The following is an 18,050-nucleotide window of genomic DNA, read 5'->3' on the forward strand; positions in this document are numbered from 1 at the left end:
GAGTACATTTTGAAAAATGTTTGATGCTAATAAATGTTGATGCATCATTTATAGTTTCCATACAGGTGATGCCAAATTCTCACTATCTGAAGAGAGAGTTGTGGTGTTTATACTAAGGGGTGGCTTGGACCTGGAGAGTCAAGTGCGGTGTGGACGCATCTCTGTCTGATTTTATACTCCACAGGCTGAGAATCTCTTTTGATGAGCCCATTAGTGCCTGGCCAGGCTGACAGATTCTCACCTGTAGAGCTAAAGCTGTGGACTGCAGTGATTTTGGAACGCAGGGGAAGGCCTGCAGTGCTCAGGTGGCCGTGCTGTAGGGCTGCTCTGTTTGCTAATGTTTTTGGCTGCCTATGTAGGCACAGATCCAGCAGGGCTTATGTCAAAGGCTTGCACTGAAAAAAAAAATTCCCTCTCTCTGCAGGTTCAGTTTCTGTTTTGGCAGATGCATTTAAACTTGGTCGTGACATCATTTATAATTATCAGCAGAGCCCTGATGGCGGCTGATCGTGGAATTGGAGGCAGCTCTGCTGTTTGTCACGGAATTGTTCAAAGTGCTGCCCCTGGGACAGGATGGGAAGTCGTGGGCTTTGCAAGACAGGTCAGGGTGCTGTTTGCCTCGCGAGGGGAGATTCTGTTTTTGCCAAAATGATACTTTTGCTGCTGCCAAAATGGGGATGCCAAAGTGGGATGGTTTGGCTGTTGAGAGATACCAGCTGCTATCAGATGAGTTCTGGCTTCACTTTGGGTTTCAGATTTCTTCACAGAGATGAATCTTCAGCTCTTGTCCTGTTGTTTATGTCAGAGGCAGTCAGACGTTTTCCTGACTGTCATTTTCTCATAAAAAGCCACCTCAAATCCTTTTTAAAGGATTTACATTTTCTGTTGATAATACTTAGGGCTTAAAGGCCTGATTCTCCTTAGACTTTTGGTAATATCACTCAGGGATAATGCCAGTAAGAAATATATTAGTTACATGTGTGAAATGAAAGAAAAATTGGTCTGGCTGGTACATAATTCATTTAAATAAAAATCAACAGCCCCAGGGAAAAGAGAGGCATCATGTTTGCTAGTGGGTGGCTCCTGCAGAGTGATACAGTGGCTTGTTCATACATGGTGCTAAAAACAGGTATAAAAGCTTTGCTGAACGGGGATGTGGCTGTGACAGCTCTGTCATGTGGACATTCTTTGTACTTTTATGAAACCTGAATGTGAAGTCTGTGTTAATATATGAGATGTTGTGAATGTTACTATTAAAAAGAATATTCTGGGAGATTCAACCTTAATGGATATCTGGTGCTCATAAAGACTTTTCTTCTTAGTGAGGAGGTTTGTCCAGGTTTGAGTTGAGAGTTAAGGCAAAGCTGCCTCACGGTCTGTGGAGAAGGGTTCTGTGCACATTTAGCACAGGGGGGATTTCTTGTCCCAGTTTTCCAGTACACAGAGGGTGCCCATATTTGCAGCAGAATAAAATGGAGAAATCAGCCAGCCATTATGCTCAACAACCTCTTTCTAATTTGTAAATTTGGTAAATTTTTTGATGCTTATACTCCATGAAAGAAATACTCGGTGGTCTAGACATGTCTCTTGCCTCTTTATCTTAGTTTATCCTTGTAAATTTTACATCAGAGTGTTAAAGAGTAATAAATAAAGCAGTTATTCCATCTAGACAGCCAGATTTGTATTTTCCCCAAGAATAACATTTCTTGCTCTGGCCACAGGATTTACTGACACGTTCTGTGGTACTCTGCTTTTTGAGACTTACAGCTAGAAGTGGTTTTTAGATGTCACACAGCACCATGAGTCATTTGCATCAGAACTTCCTGCCCAGAAGGTACCAAAGTTGCTTTGAATTTATCATAAAAACTTTGACAGCAGACTCTCACTTTGAATTTAGGATAGATTTCTGCAGCTAGGTGTTTAACTAATTAAATTCAGAGCAATTTGGCACAGCAGCTAAAAATATGGGAACCCTCAAGACTGCAGTGCTTTGGAGAATTGGTGTCAGCTAAAGCAAGAGCCATTATGAAAATCAGAGTGATTGAGAAATTTTTAAACTGAAAGGGCAAACCAATGTGATATTGACTGCATAAAAGAGGAAAATTAAGGCCAGGATATGAGAAGTGAGAAGAGGCTTTTGCAAACAGGAGTTTTCTCAGCAGAGCTCTCTCCAGTGCTGGATTTTGTGAAGAGTTTCATTTGATGAAGGAAGGGTTTGTGTGGTAAGAAGGTTACAGAAGGAGGGAGCACAGAGCCATGGTCATCTTTGATGGAAAAAAGTGCAGAAAACTGTGGAAAAGTAGATTAATAGTTTATAGTTTAATATAGTTGAAGATTGTATTGTTCAAATTTAAAAAAAAAAAAAAGAAAAAGAAAAGCCCAGTCCTTAGCTGGTTTTTATTCCTTCATTTGGAAGGAAGTAGTTCAGTTTGCTACATAGTTCACTTGTCAAATCAAAGTAAATCATAGTTTTTCTGCAGTTTTTTCCATTGGTTGGTGTGAACATTTTACTGCTTATCAGGGTTTTTTTCCTTGCCAACTGTCTGCATTCATTTTATCATTCTGGTGATAGCACTGTGGATGTTTCTGTTCCAGTGCTGGGACTGTGCATGCCTGGATAGCCTCCAGTAATGCCTATTGTTCTTTCTTACTTTGAGCTGCAAGTGACAAGTGAGCTCTAATTTTTAAATTTATGTATTAAAAAATCTAATCAACAATCTTCCCATTCACAATCAAGATCACCATCCACCCAAAGCTAGATCTGTGTAATTAGCCTCAAGCTAAACTCAGCATTTTCAGTAGTGTTTCCTCTTTGCTGTCATGGTGGGAATTGTTCAGTCTGGCTGATATTGGAGGGGTATTTGGACAGAGATATAGGGATTTTTTTTGTCTGGTGACAAACACATCTTACTCATTTATTCTTGGTCCTATGAAAGAGTTGACAGCCACCAGAGTAGCTTGGTTTCGTTGGCAGCCCAAACCAGTGGAGGAAGCAAGATTATTAAAGGCAACAGCCTTCCACATCCCAGGCCAGAAAATGTGTCTGTGTTTGCATTTCAAGGTAGAGATTTTTCTCTATCACCAGAGCTGAGTTTCAAAAGGAAGAAGGGTTTTTTTAAAGCTGAAATCAACAGGGGCTTCAAGTTGTCAGCTCCTTGGAAAGTTCAGGTTACTTTTCTGCCGCCAGTTGCCACTCAGCTCTTTTGTGGTGGTTACTGCCCTGCACATCTTTATTGCATGGCAAGCACAGAAATAAAATTCAAGAACGCCGCCTTGAAAATAAAAATGAGGAGCTGCAGGTGGCAGTTTCCTGCTGACCCAGAGCCGCAGGAAGCACCAATGTCTGTCCTGTTCACCTCACCCAGGAGAGGGCAGTGGCAACACACCACTCATTTCCTTCATGTGGCTCTTCCCAACGTGCCATGAGGGTTTCCTTCAAGATGGTAGAACTTGTGGAAGTCTCAAATGCCGAGTTTTGAGATGCACTCTGCACCTGAAGGCTCAATGTGCCTTTACAGGGACATGCTCTGAACCGATGTTCCAGCCAGGGATGCTCACATGTCAATCTTTAAATGCTTCACAGCCCCCAAACTGACCCAGAAACACTGGATAGAGTACAAAAACTCTGAGCAGAATAATGGGTGTTCCAACAAGCCTGGGATTTAAAGCTAATGGCACAGCTGGCAGTGATGGGTGTTGGAATGTAAGGAACACGGTACAACATCATTTTAGAAACATAAAATGAATTCAGAGTAAAAGTCCACTTAGTTCAGGCAATGATCAACAGTCTGCTTGGACAGAAGTATGAGCAAGGCAAGTGCAGAGTTATCTTTGGTGTGCATGTTCTTCCAGTCTTCAACAATTTGCTGCTGAGGAGACTTTCTGAACAAGAGGTGCTCAGGAACTTCTCACTGCAATGCTTTTCTTAAGCAATCTCCTCACAAAAACAAACAAAAAAAGTTCATGTGAATAGATGTGAGCTCATTAATAAATACTTAACTCCATTTTTGTCCTCCTGATGCTCCAAATATTAGTGAAATGTGAGATCTTGTCACTTTTTGATGCCCTTGCTCATGGATCGTACATCTAGGATTGTTTACTCTGAATCAAGGACTTGGTAAGGATGGCCTGCACCTTCCTGACCATGTTCTGTAATTTCTGTTTTCTTTTTTGCCTCTCTACTAAGAAATGCTGGATTCTACAGCACACAGAGATTTTCCTTTGAGATGCCATGAGTGCAGAACGGAATGAAAGGTTTCCCAGTGAGTTCACTGTGCAGTGGGGATTCTCATGTGACCTGTTGTCTCAAAGGTTGATAGCCTGGTTGCCTGCAGTCTGGAATGTATTCAGAAAGCTGATAGAAAACACTGTGCAACTCCACCAGGTGTCATCAGTGGAGTATTTTGGGATGTTGCCTTGTCTAACCAACCAGCACGTTTTGTTACATGCTTCCAAAAAATTCCCTAACAAGAAGTTGTGATTCTTTCTTTTGGAGCCCACTTCAGCGACAGCTTGCTTTCAAAACTTCCAGTACCATGGGGATAATGAGGTAGGGACCCCACAGATAGTTCTTCTTCCTGGAAAGCCGAATACTCATTCTCTTCAGATGGCTGAGAAGAATTCCTGTCAAGCTCACTGTGTGTATTTTTGATAGAGTTTAGACTTTATTTATCTTGCAATCACTTTCCTTTCAAGCATCCAGTTTACAGCAAGGTTGTTCTTTAAGCATTTTTCCTCTCAAAATATGATCTCACAAATGTGTGAGCATTTGCTGTGCTGCCCTTTGGTTGCTGCGGTTTGCAGAGCCTCTTTTTTGGAGCAGTTCTGGGCTGGGGCTTCCTGTGACTGGAAGGGAATTTACTGAAATGGGAACATTCCCTGCATGTGGGAAGCACATCTGGGCTTGAGGGGAGCACAGGTAAAGGATGCAGAGGGGACCATTTGTGGTATCTGGGGTTTGTGTAGGAAGAACTGGCTGGGGAATCTCTGAGCTTTCCTGCGGTGCCAAAGAGAAAAACTTGAACAGAAACTTCCATAAACTGGATATCAAGCTAGAGGGAAAAGTATAAATTTAGTTTAATTAAACTAGCATCAGGCAGGCAGGAAGATGATGTAGCAAGAACCCTTAATCTGCTGGGAGAGGGCTCTGTTGCTGGTGGCAAGCCCATTTAATGGATGCAGCAGGGTCTGAACATCTTTGCTTGCTCTCTCGCCTTTGACATGTGTGCAGCTGCTTCTCCTCCTTTTTTTTTTTTTTATTTCATAAAGAAACCATAAAAATGAAACATGGATCCATCATGCTGGTGGTCCTGTCATCATCTGGAACCAATCTTTTCATCAGTTTTCAGTGGCTGGTCTGAAATTTTTCTTCTGTGTCTGTGTCCCATAACAGATCCCAAAAATAAAAGGCTTAGGACACTCCTTGTGTGCCTGGATCCAGAAATTGCTAAAATGCCAAGTTAATACTCCTTTCCTTCACCCAAACTTTCCTTTGGTGGAACATCTCCCATGTCACGAATATTTTCAGTTTCCTCTTTTGTGCATACAGAGCTCTCTCACAGCTCTCAACCTGCAATTACATCTCTCCTTTATAAATATTTAAATAGAAGTTCAGCTTTCAGACAGAGTACACCAGTGACAAAGATCAAGCTTTCTGACCTTTTGTTAATTTGTTCAGTGAAATAGGATTCCCATGGTCTCATTTTTTGTATTTAAGGGAAGAAATTTGCATACAGAGAGGGTGTTGGCTTTTCTCATTTTTGTTGCTAATTTCCTTTTGGTACATTTATTCTAATAGAGCTTAAAGAAAGAAGTCACTGGATAGTTTTGTCAGTTATGCATGAGAACATGAAAGACAGAATTGAAGAAAAAAACCACTTGGGCTCTTTATCAAGAAATGAAAAGAAATTGTTTTACTATGCTGGGGAAAAGAAATCAGCAAACAAAGCAAAAGTAGAAACATGTCTAACCAATAGAGAAATTTGTTACTCCGAATTTATTTGGTGTTTCATAGTGCTTGGCATAGGAGTGTTTGGTGTTTCATAGCCCTTCCTGACAAATCAGTTCATGCTCAGAGCATCAGAAAACTCAAAATATTTTACAGCTGCTGACTGCACCATGGGCAAGGGCAGATCCTGGGGCTGGGGTGGCAAGGACTGTGCCCTAATCAAGGAGTCTGGTGAGGGATGGGCAGCAGGTTCTGACAGTCTCCGATGTCTGGAGGGACAGGAGGCAGGTGTAAAACAAGTGGGTGTGAGGTAAAGGGGAAAGAAATGGCAAAAATAGCTCCAGACTGGGGGATCTGATGGTCAGGAGAGGATGGCTGTGCTGGCTCTGACACTGCAATTAGGGAGGGACATAAATTAGCTTTTTATTAGTTTGAGAGAGGGGAAGAAAATAAATGGGTAAAGCTAATTAAAGATATCAGAAGGGCAGAGGCTTTTCCTGGCCATTGCAATCTCCTCATTCACTGTAGATCACTGAAGACCAGAAACTTTCCCTTTTGCCCAGCTAAAAAGAGTCAAATACTTGTGAAATCTCACACCTCTCTGATCGAATGAGAAAGATTCCTCAGGTTAATGGAGAATATTTAAACTTTTTTCTTGAAATAATAAGAATGTTGTAAAAGAATTATTACTCTTTTCTATTAAAGTGCCAAGCAGTAATTAATTATGTTCTGTGATTGTTAATTATGATTTAGATGTTGGTATTGTGCAGGTCTGTACTGGCACGCTTCTCTTTAGGTCCAACAAGTGTTTATACTGGGAGAATGCTTATGTGTTAGTGTGTTTATAGAATGAGCATTTAGCTGCCAACTCCACTGATGCTCACTCAGATATAATGATTTTCATGGCTAACATTCCCCACACTGCATTGGAAAGAAGTACAAACTGTTTATGAAAACAGTGAAGTGTAAAGCTGAAAAATCTCAATTATTGCTTTGGAAATGAAATTATCTATTCTGAAAAATGCAGCACCTGCATAGCCCAAAAAACTGAATTGACAGAAGACTGAACAATGAAGTGTGTAAATGTAATCACGAACCCACTGGATTTTCAGGAACTGCAAAATAAAAACTGTGTCATGGTTTTGTAAACCTTAGCTAAAAAATTTGGCTTCTTTGTATTTGTTATGAGTTTACTGTGGATATTTCAAAGGAAGGAATGCTTGCAGTTCCTGGAGCAGAGGTTAGGGCCGGCCAAATCCTGGGAAAGCTCTGCTGCTGGCCCTGTGGTTTTGTTAGTTGCTCTTTGTTTCTTACTTTATATGCAGCCATAAATAAATGGACATAGCTATAAAGTTGATTAAAGAAGGGACTTAATGAAGGGTTGTAATTAAACTTGGAGGAAATTACAATGGAATTGAAATTCAGAATGAGCCTGTGCAATGTAAAGGCTGATGGTGTTGAGGCAGTAATCTGTATGAAATAATTGATTCTGCAGCCATTAGTCTTTTCTAATGAGATTAAGGACGAGGTGGCACAATCTCACTAATTAACTTGTTTTGTGACTTTGAAATATGATGTCATGGTACAAAACTGGTGATGGTTTAACACACCAAGAAGCTCTCATACTGTAGGACAAACATCATCAAAGTAATTCCATGTTCTCGGTTGTAACCGGGTTGAGGATCTGACTTAACACTAAAACTTTGCACCAAGCATCCTGCATGGTGCAGCCTCGCTGAGGGAAAGGTGTCAGGAGAGGGCTCCTCCAGCTGCATTTGAGGCATTCTGTGAGGACTTTATGCTGACCATTACTGGCACCAAATGTGCTGTGGGGACCATTTCTAGGAGTATTAGCGTAGTACTTATAAAAAAATTTTATTTTCCCAATAAATGGAGCCCTTGCCTGTCATTTAATATCACTTGTGTGGTTAAAAAAAAAAAGACATGCAAGAGTGAGGAAATGAAGTAATTTCCATACTTCAATATGACAGAAAATATTTTCTCTTTTCTTGCAGGCAAATCCTGAGTAGAGTAGAGAAATTACATCCTGAATAGAGAAATTAGGTCTGCAGTGTTGTGGTGACCAAGTTCAAAATCAATAGCTTAGGAATTGTGAATTTCCATGTTGTTTCACTGGTTGAGTCCTGTGATTAACAACAAGTTTCTTCTTGTGGAGAGTAATAATTTTGCAAGTGATAAGGTGCTTTTGTTTTTCTAACAGGAATTTCCGTAACTCCTCAAGGCCTGCTTCTTAGGCACTCTTTTAGAAGCTTTCTGGTGTTGTCAGGAGCTTGTTATGCTTTCTCAAATCTCTCCCCCTTTCCTGCATGTGCAATTTAAAGTTAACCTCAGCCACACTCCTGTGTCAGGGGCTGTGCAGATCCACTGGTTTGGGTAAGATTTGGTGATAATGCAGAATTGTAATAAACAAATGATTCTTTTTCAGTCAAAAAGTAAAACATGCAGTGAGATTGCAAAGCACATGAAGTGGGGTTTTTTTCTGCCTGGAGAGTGCAGAGTGTTTGTGTGGAAGGTGGTACAGGTGGGTGCCTGCAGCCACGGGGCCCTGTCAGATGTCATCAGCTGCACCGGGTCAGGCAGGGGCAGCGGCAGGGGAGGAACCAGGGATCAGCCCTGGAAGCTGCAGGCAGGTGTGCAGAAAAGGAAATCAATAAAAATGACCTTTTGTGCTTCCTTGGGATTTGACTTTTGGATCAGTTTTCGTAGCAGACCTAGGAGGAGCTGCTCTGGGGTTCTGGAACCAGTGAGGAGTCTGTGCTTTGGGCAAGATGCAGTACCCCACCTTTTTTTTTTTTTTTTTTTATAATCACAAAGATCACATTAGTTTTTGCACATAATGTTGTTTTATTTCAGTGTCATAATGGCTTCAGTTTTCCCTCTGGGTAAAATTGCAGGCAGATGTAAAATTTCATAGCTTTTAATCTTTTAATAGAGGCTGTATGGGAAACAATGGACAAATACACACTGGGAGCTTGTGGAGGTTGGAGACAGGCAATATTGTTCTGTGTTGTGGGTACTGTGTGGTGTCACATCCCTTGTCTGAAACTCTGCCACGCTGTCTTGCATTACCACAGTGCAGGTAATGAGTTTGTTCTCTGCAATATCTTTAACCTGAAAAATTAAGGGGCATTTTCACAGTGCTCCTAATCCCACAGTCTTATTGTTATCTACTTAGACTTAATCAGACAGCAATAAATTGTAATAAATTAATAATAGACAGTACATAAAATACATCATCTTGGTTAGTATCTGTATTAAATGTGTCTTTCTCTGCACACACCCACACAGTACAGAGCTGCAGAACTACTGCGCATTGTAATACTGCTGATTATTTCACTAATACTGAATATTTGTGCTCTGATAGAGGCAAAAGGAAAAAGGCAGAGTGTTAAAAGCAGAGGTAGGTCAGGATAATCCCTTCAATATAAGAGGGAAGATTGAAGTGTGTTTTGTGAAGGATTTATTGAAGTGCTTTACATTACAAGCTCAACATTTAAGAATAACTTCAGTAGAGTGATAACTTACAACTGTTGACATTTTGCCTTCCACGTTGAACGTTGCTGTCCTCTCTGTAACCTGGCTGCTGACTCTTTGATCACCATGCATTCATCATCTGCAATTTAGGACCAAAGTCAATTGCTGAATTATTTCTAATGTATAGTCAGAGATCATAAAAGATATGACACAGGGACAGCATCTTTCAAATTAATGAATGTTAAAAACAAACTTATTTGACCTTATGAGCGTAACCCATCATGTTTTGGTTCCTCTGCAAGCCTTTGCTGGGCAGGTTATCTGCACACAGAGCTGCGAGCAGCACCCAGCAGCAGCAGCAGTCTGGCACTGGAGCTCCTGTGAGGGATTTTCTGCAGAGACTGTTTCAGTTCTTCAGCAAACTTTCCACCCGTGTGTGTGCTGTAGCAGTTGTCTCTGGGAGAGGGGCAGCTCCTCCTGCTGTTTCTGTTACCTGAAACCTTCCTGAGTGAAAACCCTGCAAGGGATATTATTATAAGGTTATGGCTCTGACAGGACTTTTACCTGCATTTGTAGAGGCACTGTAGATACTAGAGCTGTAAATTTGTGAAACTACAGGGGACTCTTTGCCTTTTGTACTCAGAGAGCCCTAAGGGAAGGCTGGAATTCCACAAGAACAGTAATAACTCTCTGCAAAATAACACTTTGACTGCAAATCCCGTGCTTGGACACCAAGCTGCAGCTGTGGACTTGCATTTTGAAGGCTCGTGCCCATCAGGCATCCCACTGCCCATTGACACAATCCCTGCAGCGAAACATTGCACGGTGTCAACGTGCGCCGCTGCGTTTGTTTATGTCTTTAAGAAATGAAGCCATCTCTCAAAACCAGACTTTGATAACTTGTGCTGCATGAAGCGACTTCTCAAAATGTATCTTCCCCCAGCAAAAGGCTTTGTCAACGGTTCTTCAGCAGTCAGCCTGCACCCTAATGAGTCACTCAGCTAGACAGGTTCCAGGGAGGATTGAATTACGATCCTGTTCAGCTGACACAAGGCAGCCACTGGTTCTCCTCAGGAAACTCATAAATAAGTAAAAGATCCTGAGCTCCAGGCCCAAGCCCAGCAGAACTGTAGGGATGCATCCTTTTCTGAGTGATTGCCCATGTCCCACGAGTCCAGCCTTGATGCTGGCATCAGAATTAGACTTGTGCTGATGAAGACACCAAACATTATGTAAGTAAAGGCTTTTAAAAATAGATGGAAATGTGGGGGTACGAGTGGAAGTTTCTATCATTAGCTCTGTGCAATCTGTTAGACTGTAACCTCTGATATTTAGCTGTGCATATAGGATGCAATTCATAATGCCTTGCCATTTTGTGTGTGGAGGGACACTATCCAGAGGTACTTTTAGAATTCCATTCCAGGGAAAAAAATAAGAGTCTTTGGAAGAACTTATTCATGCTTGTCATCTTCTCCCTTCTTCTGTTACATTATGGGTTTTAGCACAAATTCAGGCTCCAGAGGGTGTTGTGCTACGTTTGTGTGACAATGAGAGTGATTGATCAGAGGGGTTTGCAGTTCAGCAGGTGATTTGGGATTAATGAAACGGAACAAGAGTGTGGGAGGAAGTTCTGTAACACTGCTGGGGATGGGTGTAACCTTGCTGTGCCCCTGGCTGAACGGTCCTGAGTTTTCCCAGGTACCAGAGCAAGGGAGCATCGTAAGGAGGGCAGCTGGATACCTTTGGCAGATGCCCATAGGGAAGTTTTCTTTGGCACGAGGAAGAAGCACAGAGATGTTTGTGTGAAAATGCAGCCACTGAGGGGGCAGAACTGTTGGCTGAAGAGAGGTGGGAACCGATACCTTGGTGGTTTTCAACAGTTTGCAGAGAGGACGAGATCTGAGTGTTGTTTACTGGGTGGAAGGGAGTTATTGTCGTGTTCTCCTGCTGGCTGCAGAGTGTTGGATCCTGAGGACACTGCTCTGTGTGGGCTAGCTTTGAGCCTTTCTCAATTTCCCTCCTGCCCCCTCAGTGTAGCTGAAATGAAGCCATCTCTGCAAAGGTGGGGGCTCATCAGAATTTAATTTGCTGAGCTTAATCAGCAGATATTTCTACTCAGTTTTTTTATTTTCTATTTAGTGAAATGCAACCCAAATCAAGTATTATGGAAAGGTGCCTGGCTGCTTCAGAGCCCTAGTTGCAAACAGTTTATTTCTAAAACTGCTCTTCCAACAGTTCCAACAACTTTGCCCTTGGTTATTGTGACCTGAATCTTGCAAAAAGAGGGATGTGAGGATAGATCACATGGTAGGGAGTTGTGAAGACTTTGTGGAAAAGTGAGGATGCACCAGAAGTTCTCACAGAACTTAACTGCAGAAGTCCCTCTGTGTTCCCCTGGAGTCAGGCTGGGAGCTGGGTCCCAGTGCCACCAAAGCTGCTCCATCCCTCAGGGGACAGGAAAGAGAATGAAAGGCTCTGGATCAAGACAAGGCAAGGGAGACATCGCCCAGGAATTACTGTTGCAGCAAAACAGGCTCTACTTGGGGAAAATAATTTATTACCAATCAAATCAGATAAATAAAAACCAAAAACACTTCCCCCAGGCTCAGCTTTAATTCTGAATTATCTACCTGTGGGGAATGGGGGCTGTGTTCAGTCCATCACACGTTGTCTCTGACGCTCTTAAAAGTGAGAAATTCTGATAAAACCCTTATTTCTACACTTGCATTTCTTCTGGGTTTTTATCAGTGCTCCTGTGCTGTTGAACACTCAGCCTTCAATGTATGTATGTGACGAGGGATGCACTGAACTCAAGGTTGGCTGTCCCCCAGCACTGCTCAAATGCTCCACGCTGTGCATGCTTTGGAAGTTCTAAAATTGAACCCTGCCAGTGGAGGTCTCCTCCTTGCACATATTTGCTGTTCTTCCCATCAGCTCATTCTGTCACTTGAGCTGTAGCCCTATAAATTAAGTCTTGAAAATCATGGCATTTCTTTTTGCCAGAGGTACATCTGATCCTTGTGGAGGCAGCCACCACTCACTCCTGTCCATGAAGAGGACACTTGCACGAGGATCTGAATATGGAATCATATCAGCAACTTCCTAATCTGAGCCTAGGAAGGACCAGTTAACTGCATTTCATGCTAGACTTTACATCAAACTTGGATTCATTTACAACTGTCACAATGCTGATGCTATGTTACATTGCTTTTTAAATCCTTCTTTATTTTTAAGAAACTTTTCCCCTAGTTCTTGTGTTTCTTGAAGAAGCAGCTTAAAATGATGTAGGTGGCATTAAAATTGATTGACTTGGTGAGAGGAAGGGAAGCTAATTTTGCCCGAGGGGAAGTGCTTTATTGGCTCTTTTCTTGGGCTGTGGAGCTGAGCTATAACCAACTGGGATCCTACCCAGGGATCGGGGGAGTTTTCCCACTGGTTTCAGTGGCTTTGGATTGCTTTGGATTTCCATGATTCATGGCCTCTATTGAGTCATTTTGCAAATGGTGTTTGATTGCTGGCCAGAGCAAAAAATGCTTAGGAGAGATTTAACTGGATTTGAACTATCCCAGCTTCAGGATCCTTCAAGTTTTCTCAGAAGCATGTGGACTTCAAAGGATATTTGAGTGAAAATGTGCATTTGAGGTGGTTGTTCCCAAACCTTTTTGAAAAGGAATTTGAGAATGTTGTCTTCTCTGACTCCATCCAAAAAGATTTGAAATATCAAATCTAAAGATCCCTCTTAAGCTCAGGAGTACCCGAGTTGAGTGGGTGAGACAGCAAAAAAACCTCCAGGATTTCTAATGGTGCTTTGTATTAACTTTTGCTGGAAATTTGTTGTTAATATGAAGAGATATTCTGGCAGACTTGCAGAGTGTAATGATAACTATTGGACAGAATTTTTCTGCTTCATTCTATGTCCCTACGTCCTCGTGTTGAAACTGAATTCTTTCATTTGCCCTCTGAAATGAATTTCTTTTGAGGTACCAGTGATGATACCATTTATGGCTTATTTTGGAGTTTTGTGTTGGACTTCAGTCTTGTTGCCTGCCCTGACAGAAATGTTTATTCAGCAAGGCTGAATTTATTTATTTGGATTGGCTTTTATGGACAATTAACCATCACTTTCATGCAGCTTTTAGGGGCACATGCAGTGAAAAACCCGTTAAGGAAACACGCTGTGTGCCAGGAAGAGCAAGTGCACAGGTGTAACAAACTGGCCATTGACTTGTTTTCTTTTATCCTGCACAGTTTGGAAATGATCCATCATGTCTGCAGCCTGCAACTTCACAGAAAATATTTGATCAGACCCAGTTTATAGAAGAGACACAGATTTCTAAGTCTCATGTCACCACCTTAAATCAAAAGCACCATCTCTGGCAGTTTTTAGTAAGTCCTGTCTTTGTTCTTACAGTTTTATGGCAACTGATGCATTTGGAGATAAGTTCTGTTTTGCAATCCATGCTGCTGATTTTGGTTGGTTGTGGGGTTTTTTTGTTTGCATGTGCACAACTTCAGGGGGTTGGGGATTTCTGAGGGGGGAGTTTGGGAGGGTTTAACTCCACCCTCTTCAAAGCCATGTACTTTGTACTGATTTCTTGACAGTAGTACTTACATAAAACACATAGGTGCTTGTGATGAAATGAGAGCTTAAAAGCCAAAAATATGACATAAATAATTCCAGTGCTTAGGTCTGGATGCATGAGTAAAAGTGCAGGAGCCTGTGCACAGTCAGCACATTCTAATCAGCACATTCCAATCCAGTTTGGTGTATCCATCCTGACACTTGATTCTGAACATCAGCAGGTTTTTTCTGGTTGGATTTCTTGTGTTTGCACATGTTCTGATTTTCAGGCACCTTTTGAATTTAGAGAAGAAACTTTTAGAAGGGTTGGCTAGTTAGTTGGTTCCCATCTCCTGGTGGCTGAGTTATGAGATGTTGTTCATAAATCACCTTTGATCTTCAAAGCACTCTGCAGCCAGTAACTAACAGAATCATTTAAAGAAAATTAATTTTAAAATGCCATTTTTAAACCTTATGTTCTCACTATTCTTCTTTGTACCTCACTGAACTGAAAGTAAAGGCTTAAAGCTTTGCTTTAAGAACCTGGTATTTGAAGCTTGAGGTTCTAAATTTGGTGCTGGATTTATCCATTTGAAGGATATGAGTTTGATTGCATCAGAAGTAATTATATTTAATATGACAAGAGAAAAGTGCATAAATGTGATCTTTTGAACGGCTGTTAATGCCTTCTTTGCATCTCTGCTTCTGAAAAGAATAATTACATAGCTGTGATGTGAACTGAATGTTAAGGTCTGGTGAAAGACATTTCTGGTAAAAAAGGGGGAATCAATCTTTTAAAGTTGTGTCAGATTTCCCTTAACAGGAGGCCTTTGAGAAGAGAGGTGGTTGTTTGTAGACCCAGACCCAGTACACTTAAAAAAGACAACTTGAGGCAAACCTGGCACACCACTGGAATTAGTGGAGATTTTGCTGGTTATTTCCTACACACAAATAATTTGTGCCTTCAAGAACCATCATAAAGTGCTGTAAACCAAAAAGCATTGGTTTGGATTTGGGTCTTGGGAACAGAAAAGAGAAATGACTGCAGCAGTCAGGCTGTGCCTCTGGGTCTGTTTGGAGTCCATTCTCACTGCTCTGTTTGCCAGCTTTAAGGGGAACACACGAAATCTAAATGGTTGTTGGGCAGTAGCAGCCTTCTGGATAAAGGGTAAACTTTGGACACCCAAACCAGCCTCTACTTAAAACACTGTTGTTTCCATAGTTTTGAAGTGTGGATACTGAGAGAGACAGAAGCTCTGATGCCAGGTCTAAAATTCCCCAACAAAATATTAAGTCATGTTTCTTTGATACTGCACTTACAGTACTTTGGGGCTAAATCTTAACCTACTGTTCTCTCCTATTTAATTTTTAATGAATTGCTGCAGCTGTATCAATAATGACAATTTTTAGCCATTTCCACTGGAGATCAGAAGAGCTGGGTGCAGTTTTTTCCTTCTGGTACTGTGTGCCTCAGCTGTGGGACAAGAAGCCCGTGTTTCAGCAAAGCCAGTTTTGCCTGTGTGATAACCCAGACCTGTCCCCTCCGGAGCAGGGCTGTGGTTCCCTTTCCATGCACAGAGTGCAGCGCTCGCAGCGGGTGCCCGGTGTCACCATGGCACAGCAGCCTGGCACTGCTGCAGCTGCAGGGATGACGTGCAGCTCCCTGGCTGCATTTAAACTGCTCAGAGTCTTGGAGAGGGCTGATAAAAGGCCATTGTTGTGTGTGGAATTACTGTGTGTGCAACGCCACGGGCGCCGCAGCAGCTGAGTTTCTGCACCAACAGCACTGCTGAGGTGCAGCCCTCTGTGCCCCTGGGGGGAACGTGGAGCTGCTTCAGGCCTCTGTGAACCTCAGGGGTTCTCTGAAATACATCTGAGCTCCATCTGAGCCCTTGTGCCTCTGTGCAAAGCAGGAACCTCCGGTGCTCCCCCCAGGTGTTCGCTGGGTTTCGCTGTTTACCGGGGTGACACGAGGTGTTCACATAACAGGCAAAAAGCGTGCTGTAAGAAAAGAAAGGTTGTTAATTGCTTGCTATTGAGAGATGGCTTTCAGTCTCTCAGTGATGGCAGAATGGTGAGTCTGGACACCAGTATAGTAATACAGCATATTAATTGTTCTGGTTGTAATAATCGGTGTTTATCCTAGACAGCTGGCTCCAGGAAAGGAACTTTTTCTGGTTACCTGTCTTTCCTGTGCCTTGTACACAGGTGAGAGTTTTAGCAGTGAAACCAGCAATGTCCATGGCCAAAGCCAGTGTCTGGATTTTGGAAAACGCTGATGTTGATCACAATGTATTTGAATTTTTCTAATTTGGCATCTCTTTTAAGCATTTTTAAATACATGGCACTGAGTCCTAATGAGCTTTACCAATCCGTCATCAGTTTTCTCTCTATATCATTGCAGTGACTAATACAGCTTTCCATTTCTAATGGTATTTTCTAGATCAGCTATTACCTGTGCAAATGCAGAATTCTGTTTTAAGTTTATTGATACAGTGCCAGCGTAATAAAAGCCTTTCTTAGCTGCAGGCTATGAAGGAAACTTCCATCAAAAATAGATCTTAATGGGGTTTTAAGAAGCATTTTTTTCTAATCATATTTCAAGCAGGTCATTAAATTCCTGAATGAGTAGAAGCAGTGAAGGATATTTAAAGGCCCAAACAATGAGACATGTCCAGTAAAAGATTGGATTAAATTAGTAGCCATGAAAGCAGGCTGACCTTTCTTCTTTCTTCCCTAGAACATAATATTCTTACTCCCACAGTTTAAAGAGATTGCTGACTGGAATATGACCTTTCAATAAAGACACCTTCAGTCCCATATCCCGTTGTTTTGCTCTGTGGTGAGCAGAGCAGCGGCAGAGTGAGGACAGGTCAGGAGGGGCTGCAGCTCCCGGGCTCTGCTGCTGCCTGGACCCGTGTGGGTCCCAGTGCCATGGGGCAGCCAGGCGTGCTCAGGGGTCAGAGCAGCACCAGGCAGTGAGCCCTGGAGCAGAGGCAGAGCAGCCTGGCTGGGCTCCATGCAGCCCTGCCCTGTCACGGCTCTGGACAGAACAGGCTCTGTGCTTTTCAAGTGTTCTGGGTCTGTAGCTGTGATTTCTCTTGTTAATCCTGCTGCGTTATAAAATTCAGCTGAAATGCCTCTGGTAACCTTTCTTGTACATGATACATTCAAACTGTGGGGGTGCTTCTGTTACAAACAAGGCTTTGGGGTTTGTGGCTCCAGGGCTATGGGACATCCCCAAATGGCTTCAGTGCAGCTGAGGTAACTGAGCAGTGCATCCAGCAGACAGGACCAATGGCACATTGCTATCTCTCCTCCTTGATAAGGAACAGACCAAATGAGCTAATTAATGTCTAAAGAAAGTCAAAGACACACTCAGGAATTGAATGCAGATTTTCTTATGCCCAGGCAGTGCTTTCAGCACATGGTTTTCCCTCTTGTGTTTTGCTCTCTGTCATTTGGATACATCTGACCAACAAGGAACCAGTGACACATTCAGGGGTTCTGCCTCCCTTCAGTCAGTTATTTTCTGGATTATGAATTGGGATTCTGTTTAAGAGACAGTTTATATATATATTTTCACATATTGATTGTTATTTGTGGATGTAGTGTGTATTTTCATGAACCTCACTCACCACCCGGTGGTGTGTTGATTGCTCTCTGAAAGGGCACCATCTGCATAAGTCAAGCTGTATATTTATTATCTCTCCCCTAAATGTAATGTCTATTGTCACAGCCCTGCTTTCACTCCAAATTGCCTCATCAAATGTAATACTTGTATCAGACAGGAGAGCTGAAGGATCTCAGTGTGTTATTGTTATCAGTTACAGCAAAACAAAAGGCAAGGTGATTTATTACTTCATTTTTCTGAAACACATTATAAGATTAACTTTTTGGCTTATACTTTTCCGTGTCCTAATTACATTTGTCTCTTGTTTAATCATCTTTAACAGAAAATAGTATGTCTGAGGAGAGAACATGATTTAATTAACTTTTGTCCTAATGAATCACACTGCAGAATATTGTAGTGGCCTCATTTGCAAG

At 42.1% G+C, this 18,050-nt stretch overlaps 1 protein-coding gene across 6 annotated transcripts in view; it reads left to right on the plus strand.

The window, feature by feature from the left end:
* RIMBP2 (RIMS binding protein 2) overlaps positions 1-18,050 on the plus strand; it is a 123,482-nt gene that overhangs the window by 27,403 nt on the left and 78,029 nt on the right. For 5 of the 6 annotated variants that reach the window (XM_069030873.1, XM_069030868.1, XM_069030869.1 and 2 more), the window contains exon 6: positions 13,691-13,828. The exons of the other annotated variant lie outside the window; for it this stretch is intronic. In XM_069030873.1, the coding sequence (XP_068886974.1) occupies positions 13,691-13,828 (138 nt within the window). The remainder of the gene's footprint in view (positions 1-13,690; positions 13,829-18,050) is intronic. 6 annotated transcript variants of the gene reach the window in all.

This window comes from Aphelocoma coerulescens, chromosome 15, assembly GCF_041296385.1.
Source record: "Aphelocoma coerulescens isolate FSJ_1873_10779 chromosome 15, UR_Acoe_1.0, whole genome shotgun sequence".
Classification (NCBI taxonomy): Eukaryota; Metazoa; Chordata; class Aves; order Passeriformes; family Corvidae; genus Aphelocoma; species Aphelocoma coerulescens.